Below are 10,000 nucleotides of genomic sequence, written 5' to 3'. Positions count from 1 at the left end.
GGTACATTATGCTCAAGACAAACACTGATATATTTTTCCAATGCCTGCTTGACATATTACTTACACAGAGAGAGTTTGGACTAGCGTGTATGAACAGAACGGAGACGGATGAGGGGCAGTCCTTGCTTAATGTACCCGAGCCTCCTTGGGTGAATAATATCTTTGGTCCGCTATACAATTCCGAAAAATGAACACTCATTAGCTACCCGCAACGCGTAGACTCTGCCACTGTCACAAAAAGAAGGGAAAAAGTATGGCAGACGAGCTTTATGTAATACAAAGAGTTGTTCACGACATATACAGCACATCTCTCTACTATACACCTGGAATTTTATAAGTACATACAACGTTTCACGTTTCCAGTAAAAAGATGCCACCGCGGTCTTTCTCTGAAAATTATAAATACACAGCTAACATATATAAATATATATTTATCATCACTGATAATACTCTGACCACGACTTCCATCCATTAAGCCCTTGCATGTTGAATCGTACACCGTATTTTACCGGTTCGTCACTTCAGTGGGACCTGCATGCCAGGCATCACTTCAGTATGCTTTCTAACCGCCAGCGACACTGCGATGCACAGTTTTCTGAATTTCTCTTTCATCCACTTCTCTTGCGAAATACACATGGACTGGGTGCTGTCTTTTCTGCTACACCTTACTTGCACGAAGAAGAAAGAGAAAGGATAATAATAAAAATGAGAATAATAAATATAAGAAGAAGAGCAGGAATAGCAGGGGGGGAGATCAGCCAACACGTCAAAACACGTCCTAAACGCGAAGACGGTGTGGGAGAGAAACCAGAGACGCAAAATGGCGCTGGCGATGGATCCTGTCTCTTGCGATCGAAATTTCCCACGAAGAGACGTTCCTGCTTTCTCCCGTCCACTTTCTTTATTCACCTCTCTCTCTCTCTCTCTCTCTTTCTTTCTCTCAGGCGAAGTGCGGGCGGATTCTCAACGGCCTACGAGAAGAGGACGGACAGTGGGCGTCGGAGATCCTGGGCGGGGGTGGAGATGGGTGGGTACTGGGCTGGGTAGAGCAGAGGGTGGGTGGGCGTGAGACTTGAGGGCGCGGAGTAGAGGGCGGAGAAGGGAGAGGGCGGGACGTAAGACGGTGAAGAACTCCTGTGGAAAACAGAGGAAAAGGACGGAGTAAGTGACGGCTTCAAAATCCTACTCAAAGTTAATTTGAAAAAACTAAAAAACAAATAACAACAACAACAACAATGATCATGATAATAATAGTAATAATCTAATAATCTAATAGCGCGTTATATCCCTAATCTTAAAGAAATGAATTTTCGATAAAGCACAAACGGAATCAATCATCTGTTTGGTGAATTTAGTTTAGTTTCTCTGATATCACTGTAATCAATGATATTCCCAATTATTACTCAAATAATTTAACATAAGAGGAATTTTATGCATTTATTCCCTAGTAATGACATGCATTACTATTGATACCTAATAAAAAAACCTCAAAATCTTTCTCAAGCATTTTTAGTTGAACGTGTATGCGTGTGCGTTATGTATGTAAAGAATGCATATGCATAAATGGATACAACGCACATACTGTACACACACACACACTCACAACACAACACACACACATATATATATATATATATATATATATAATATATATATATATATAATATATATATATAATAATAATAATTTATATAATATATATATATATATATATATATATATATATATATATATATATAATATATATATAGTATAATACAATATATACATAATATATAATCAATAATATATATATATATTAATATATATATATATATATATATATATATATATATATATATATATATTTATATATGCACACACACACACACACACACGTGTATTTGTGTGTGCGTGTGTGTGTGTGTGTGTGTGTGTGTGTGTGTGTGTGTGTGTGTGTGTGTGTGTGTGTGTGTGTGTGTGTGTGTGTGTGTGTGTGTGTGTGTGTGTGTGCGTGCGTGTGTGTGCATATTATATAAATATAATGTTAATCAGCATCGCCACCCCCTTGAGGATCCCTCCCTCGCGCGACCCAAAGAGGCTCGCGGAAACCAGCCGTTCACTCACGCTGTGGTCGCGGGCGGGCTGGCGCGTCTATCCTCAGGCGTTGGCTGGGGCAACTTCGCGACGGGGGCGGCCAGGGGCGTGCTGAGGACGTTGTGTGTGGGCGTGGAGTCCGGGGAGGTAGGGGTGGGCGTATGGGCATGCGAGTTCTGTTGGGCCGCCGCCATGGAGGTATAGAGGGCGTGGGACTGGAAGGCGCCCAGACTCCCTGCAGAAGGAGAGGTGGTGGTTAGAATACGCATGGGCAGGAGCTGGCCGTAGGTGAAGGACGGGATTTCTTGAATTATATTTCTCAAGGGGATTTTAGCCAGTGGAGTCCGTTAGGAAATGTCTATCGGAGTGGCTAGGTCTTGGTTGGGATGAAATACCAAGAATAAATGCCAGATATGACATTTGAAATTTATGAAACTCTAGTATGCCAAGAAACTACGTATAATGGAATATAACATGAGTAAAATATATAACAATATAATAATATGCACTGTAATAAATATAATATATCATAATATACAGTATAGCTAAGCAACTGAGCAGGCTAAAAAATAATCAGCTGTTGGATACTTGCTAAGATATTAGTGGGTTCTTCACTGTATCTTCAAATTTGTTAAAGGAAAGGGTAGCTTATCCGATTGTTTGGCGATGAATTAGACTGTCTACAGCATTATAATCCTTCCACACAATTTATAGAAAATATTAAGTTACTGATTCAAAGACCATTTACATACCAATTTAATTCATCCAAATACAACTCGTATACCAGTTTAATTAATTCACAGACAACCTACATACTAATTTAATTTATTCAAAGATAACTTACATACCACTCTTAATTCATCGCAACAAACTCACCTAAGGACGTGGGTAGAAAGGCCGCCCGCACTTTCTCTGAGTCGAGGGTGGCCTGGTAGTCTGAGGGCGTGTGGGCGGGCAGCGTGGCACCCATAGCGCCCATCCCGCCCATGGCAGCCGTCATGTGGGTGAGCGCGGGCGGGAAGTGCGGGTGGTACATGCCGCGTGACATGGCGCTGGGGGAGGAACGCAATTGAAATGAGCGAGTGCAGTTAAAAAGGGTGATAATCAGTCATCAACGCAACTTATTATTCCAGTTCGGTTAACTGACATTACTCCAGTCCGGTTAATTGGAATATAAATCAGTTTTCAACTGTTAGACACAAAATATCCCCATTCATCGGAGAATCTCTTATAGCAAACAATAAAATGATATGATATTGTTATGGCTTTTAATGCTACGTTAAATGTAGGCCTATTAAAGGCACAGACTGTTGCAATAAGGTGCAAATAATAAACATTTAAAAACAAATGTGTTTAATGTACATGAATTAAATATCTACATATTTACAAACATGCATGCATTTAGCTTCATTGATGTATAAATAATGAATATCAGCGTAGTTCAGTTAATGCATAGCACTCTCACGCGAGTAAAATACACTAACAAACGCTAAATGTTCACTAACTGTCGCCTGCAATTGATGTATTACATGGTTCTTGTTCATCTTTACTTTGCTTATGTCCAGCTACTTCATTCGCCTCCATATATATCATGTTCCAAGGTTTATTTTCTTTCTTGTTCTTTACTTTTGGCGATATCCAATTTATCTCTCACGCTATTATCCTAGTTCTACCTCTCAAACGTAAAAAGAGTTAGCAGAGGGCATCTAATTACTTATTTTAGAGCCGGCTTGGATGTATATCGACTTCCTTTACATCGTTATTAACGTTACCGTATAAATAATCTGCATCCTGTAGGACCCCATAAAACCACTGGAGGTTCCTATTTTCTAATGAGAAACAAAATTAACCTTGTTTTATGGTTTTCATGAAAAAGAAAGTTACATTCTATTCAATTTCAGGTTAACGTTTCAAATTACCCAACCTTTCAAATGCTTACGCGGAAACAGAAAAAAACAACCATTTCATCAGTTACTGAATAAAATTTTAGCCTACTGAACCATGCCATAGGATATGCAAACGAACAAACGAAAAGCTGTTCACAAAGCGTTGAATTCTATCGACCAGTTCCATTTCTGTGGCTGTGAAAAACCGTCTGCCATTCCCAGTGTCATTAATGACAAATACCTCAAAATCACTGCCCAATAATGCTAATAATCGCTTACAAAATCAGAGCACCTGGTGGTAATGCCTGACACTGGCGCCCACTTATACAATTAATTGTTCTACAGGTGCACTTACGCTATGAATTTCCAAACGGATTATCAGGCAGTTAACCATGCTATTCGGCGTCATTATCTCCAGGTGCCGATCGCTTTGCCGAAGTTGGGCCTTTTCAACACAAAAATTTTGCCTTTTATTTCGATTTAGTTGATTTCCGCCGTCGATATTCACTTGGGACGAAAATATTCTCCGGCTAGTACTTCAGAAACAATACAATCTTGATTATGCGAAATAGCGAGAGATAGCATTGTCGGCAACCGTGTCCTTCCGCTTCCGAAGGGCTCCTCCCACGCCTTCCGCTGTGTTTCGAACCACGTGTTTCTTTTTGCTTCATTGTTCTTTCTGGGACATCCGCATCGCCGCTGGCACCCAAATGTAGGCTTAGAATGCCTACATTTGCCAAATATCACTATGCTCTGAATACAGCAATCCTTTTTATGTACTGAGGATCACAAAACGCCATCGGAAAGGGAATATAGCAAGAGAAAACTTGCAATTTTGTAGACTAAACAATATGACAATGCGCGAACGTTTCCGAATGATGTCACGGTTCGAACGCCATAAGCTAATGTGAAGCTAAATGCTGGAAACTAAAATCACGACAACGCAGCTGGCCAACTGTGATTTTTTTTTAATCTCGATTTTATAATTATAAAAAGAGAAAATACAAAAGTCCGTTTATCGCATTATTCCCTGTTTGAATGACAATAAGGAAAAACTCACTCATTGGTACCAGCGAATGAGAGTCTTTAAAGTGGCTTTGAAAGTGAAAAGACAAGCAAATGTTGGTGTTTTGGGAGATTTAATTATACGCTGAGGTACAGAGGTGGCATGTGTTGCCGGTGACCTGCTTCATGACGGTTCGTTTGCTAATGGTAATTGTTCCTGATATGCCAGTGGGGCAATGCATCCGCTGCTCACCCTGCTGGGGGCCATCCCTTTCCCCCTTCCTCTCCCTCTCTCTCTTTCTTTATGTCTGTCTGTGTCTGTGTCTAATAGTCTATCTGCCTGTCTTTGTTACTCTCTCTCTCTGTCTGTCATTCTCCCCCCACCCCTCTCTCTCTTCCTCCAACCGTCCTCTCACCAGTTCGCTTCTCGCCTCTTTGCCCCGTGTCCAGCACCTTCCTCTCACCGTGTCCAATGGCTTTTTCCTCCTGCGTGTCCAGTATCCTTTCCCTTCCCTCCCCTCCTCCTCCCCTTGCCCTCACTCTCGCCCCTCCCCTCATCCCCCTACCCCTCCTCCTGCACCTCACGCTTTGGTGATCATGAGTTACATAGACCATCAAATCACGTCCAGGACAGGAAGTGGCTGGCGTGAGAGAGTGAGAGTGAAAGGGAAAGAGAGAGAAAGAGAGAGAGAGATAGATAGAGAGAGAGAGAGAGAGAGAGAGAGAGAGAGAGAGAGAGAGAGAGAGAGAGAGAGAGAGAACCCCAGAACGCCAAAACAGACAGAAATCCTACACAAAAAATAACGAACCGAGAGAACAGGAAGGGAGAAAAGAGGGAAAGGGAGCGAGAGGAAGAACGGAAGGAAGGAAGGAACTAAGGAAGCAGGAAGGAAGTGGCTGCCAGAGGCTAGTTATCACCGGCAGAGACAAAGAGGAAGTAATCACGAGGAAGAAGAGGAGAGGGCCAGCAGCTGCACGGAACTGATTGGAGCGAGAGGGAAAATCAGGGAGAGGGAGAGGGGAAAGCCGGAAGCAGAGGGAAGGTGGGAGGAAGAGAGAGAGAGAGAGAGAGAGAGAGAGCGAGAGCGAGAGAGAGAGAGAGAGAGAGAGAGAGAGAGAGAGAGAGAGAGAGAGAGAGAGAGAGAGAGAGAGAGAGAGAGAGAGAGAGAGAGAGAGAGAGAGAGAGAGAGAGAGAGAGAGAGAGAGAGAGAGAGAGAGAGAGAGAGAGAGAGAGAGAGAGAGAGAGTATAAAAGGAAAAGAAAAGGAACAGTAATGAAGAGTTAAAAAGAGCACAAGAGAGTGACATCAGGATTTACAGTAATGGAAAACGGGATAGAAAGGAAAGATACGAACACATAAAAAACAACAATAAAAAAACGAGAGGCAAAAGAGAAGAGAAACAGAGAATGAAACCGGGAAATACGAAAAGACGGAGGATAAAAGGGCAAGGGGGTAACCGAGAGAAGAATGCAACAGATAAAAGGAACAACGAAATAAAAGAAGAAACCACCGAAACAAGAGAAAGGGGTGGAGACAAAGAACAGAGGTGGGAGAGGCGTGGGCAGCGCTACCTACTTTGCGGTAAAGGCAGTTAGATAATCATTAGTAATCGAAAGATTGATAATGAACTTAAATGAATGGAAATAAAAACTGAATTAGAAAGCTAATGATTGGCAAGTATAGAGTTCTGAGTTTACACACAGAAACACACACACAACACAGAAACACACACACACATATATATATTTATATGTATATATATATATATATATATATATATATATATATATATATATATATATATATATATATATATATATATATATATATATATAAATACATAAAAATGCCCTCCCCCCCACACACATAATATACACATATGCTTTATAAATATAAAATATCAAGTGTAAATGACAGCAGTAACATTCCAATAGTTAGAGCAACAACAGTGGTACTATTATACCTACCTATAGATTAAACAAAAATGTTATAATACACACGAAAAAAGTTTATTATCCCTTTGAAATAGGCGGCGTAAAACTTTTTATGAACACTAGCTATTATGATCGGCTCAAATGGTCGGCAGAATGACCACCGGATATTGTTAAATTAAACGTACGTAAAACATGACTTTATTCAGTGAAATCCTGTATCAGAGACCTTCATGTGCTGCCGCGTGTATGACCCGATGCTTAGGAATGAAGGGATTAAAAAATACATGTTAGCATGACGGGAATATATATATTTACATGTTTTGCATTAACTTTGCGAGTCTTTTCCTACCAACATTCTATGAATCACAACACACACATTATATCTACAAACACATTTGAATACCGAGAACATGATTTCACATGTGCTATGAATGTTATGTGATTTCGCTATTGAATATCTAAAAAATATTAAAGGCTTTCTTAAAAAATAAACAAACACATATTTACAAAAAACGCATACAACAAACCAGCACACACAACCCCGCACTAACGAAAAGAAAATCAAAGTCCTCACTAACGCCCTGCCTAACCTCCGCATCCCATATATCAAAACACCAACAAAAATATATAATGACACGCAATAAATTTTCATTGATGAAATTAGGTCATAGAGTATTGCCAAGGTAACGAGCGGTAAATGTTATGAATGGTTGCACTGTGGACTTGGCGGGGAATCGGAAAGGAAATGGGCCTTTGCGTACAGCCATTCGTCAGAGTGGTGTAGGGTGTGTCGACGTGCAGTGGTGTTCTTTTTCTTGTATTTTCTCTCTCTCCCTCTCTTTCTCTTTGAGTATACCTCTCTCTTTCTCTTTGTATATCTCTCTCGCTCTCTCTTTTCCACACTCGTTCGCTGCTTTCTCTTCTCTCTATATATGTACTTTCCTTCGTTCTCCCTCTCCCCTCACCCGCTCTCTCTCTCTGGCTTTCTTTCTCTCCGTGCCGAAGCCTGATCTTGTCACGTGACATCCGATGAATAACGAGTCAAGTGAGTCATCCATCAGTCACATGTCACGTAACTCATTGATAAAAAAACTCTGCAATTTTCCTCTAAGTTCTTCCAGTAATTTCTAGTAACCGCTCGTGCCTTTCATTACTAGACAAATGAAATGCCCGGGCCGTGAGTATCCTTTTTTCTATCATCTCATCTTCACCTTGTATTTATCGTTATTTTTAATGATAATTGAGCCTTCACCGATATTTACGACCGGATTTTACACAATACCAATCATTACAGAGACGCTCACTATTCACATATTTCAGAATGGGATCATTGTATGACTGTATGAATGCCAGGTCAATTCATTTCCTCTAAAACGAGGCCAGAGTGTATCAGAGAGAGAGAGAGAGAGAGAGAGAGAGAGAGAGAGAGAGAGAGAGAGAGAGAGAGAGAGAGAGAGAGAGAGAGAGAGAGAGAGAGAGAGAGAGAGAGAGAGCGGACGAAAGGAAGGATATGCCAAAGTAAAATAATAATAATAATAATAATAATAAAATAAAACAAACAACAGATCGAGATAAAGTACACAAATCTATAGTTAACACCAACGAAAATAGAATGGGGAAAAAACCTGAAAATGACCCATGGCTGAGATCGGATGGGTCCAATAGGCAGATAAACTAGCAATTAATGTAAATGGCCCTCCAATTAATCATCGATTGTTTATCTCGTAATTAGCGTATAATAGCCAGTGTCAGCCATAACTACATCTGCTTCGAATAGCCGTTGTGATATATATATATATATATATATATATATATGTATATATATTATATTTATATATAAATATAAATATAGATATATACATATGCATATGCATATACATATATGTGTATATATATACATATATATATATATATATATATATATATATATATATATAATATATATATATATATATAATATATATACAATATATATATATATATATATATATATATATATATATATATATATATATATATACATATATATATATATTTGTGTGTGTGTGTGTGTGTGTGTGTGTGTGTGTGTGTGTGTGTGTATGTGTCAAACGTATATTGCCGAACTTCTCTCTCTCTATATGTATATGTATATTCATACATATATTTATATTAATATCCATATACATATACGATCACACTTAAGTATGTATGCATATGCATGTGTGTACCAACATGATTATAATCAGAAATTAACATGTTGATTTCTGTACGTTTCTTGACATTTTTCAAAGATTTATTTTGTCCAGTTTAACATACAAAATGGTCTCCTTGAGACGAAAACTAAGAAGTCGTTAGGATTTACAACTCGAACGTCATTTCCAAATTCTGGCATTAACACGAAATCTCTACATTTTCCACCGAATAACACAACGAAACACATAAGTAACAACGAGCACCGAAGCGTGATCGCTCGGAACGACACTGAAATATATAATTAACATAATTTATCTTTATTCAAGTTCACTGATGACTTCTGGTGTGAAATTATCAACCGGTATTTTTTTCGTCGGAAGAAAGAAGGAGAAAGAAGAAAAATCTTTCGATACTCCAGTGCTTTTTAGATTTATTGTCGCTCTAATGCTGCAATTATGATAACATTTTCCCTGGATCTTTAAGCAATCGGTTGGGCGCTCGCAACCACACGCGGCCAACGAAAAGCCTGGCAATTAAGCTTTCATTCATAAATTCTTAACCCCATACTCAATCGTTCCTATTGCATTCATCATCTCGATATGCGAAGGTGTTTCATTAATAATAATAATGATAAAAAAAAAATCCTTGGTTCACAATTTTTTTTATTCTATTTCTACTTCTTTTTCTTTTCTCTCTTTTAGAGCTTGATAAAGAACCGCCACAAGTAATGAAAGACCGTAAATTACAGATCAAAATATGGTATTCCAATTAGGTGCGTTCGTCAGCCAGGGAAAATGCGGCGATAGTATGCAGCCCCCTCTCCCCCTCCCACCCTCCTTCCCCACTCCGCTCCCCCAACCCCCTATTTTTCTCCTCTCCTTCACCCCCTGTTTTTTTTCTCTTCCACGACCCCCTCCCACTTC

The 10,000-nt window shown here is 39.4% G+C and overlaps 1 protein-coding gene across 1 annotated transcript in view; it reads right to left on the bottom strand.

Annotated features, from left to right (window-relative positions):
* LOC119577115 (transcription factor SOX-14-like) overlaps nucleotides 1-10,000 on the bottom strand; it is a 66,504-nt gene that overhangs the window by 1,453 nt on the left and 55,051 nt on the right. Inside the window, exons 3-5 of the mRNA XM_037924798.1 lie at nucleotides 2,953-3,128; nucleotides 2,107-2,311; nucleotides 1-1,134 (exon numbers count right to left, since the gene is read on the bottom strand). The exon at nucleotides 1-1,134 is cut by the window's left edge and continues 1,453 nt beyond it. Of these exons, the coding sequence (XP_037780726.1) occupies nucleotides 972-1,134; nucleotides 2,107-2,311; nucleotides 2,953-3,128 (544 nt within the window). The 3' untranslated portion in view covers nucleotides 1-971. The remainder of the gene's footprint in view (nucleotides 1,135-2,106; nucleotides 2,312-2,952; nucleotides 3,129-10,000) is intronic.

Source organism: Penaeus monodon, chromosome 9 (genome assembly GCF_015228065.2).
Source record: "Penaeus monodon isolate SGIC_2016 chromosome 9, NSTDA_Pmon_1, whole genome shotgun sequence".
Lineage (NCBI taxonomy): Eukaryota > Metazoa > Arthropoda > Malacostraca > Decapoda > Penaeidae > Penaeus > Penaeus monodon.
This window is presented reverse-complemented; position numbering and strand designations above follow the sequence as displayed.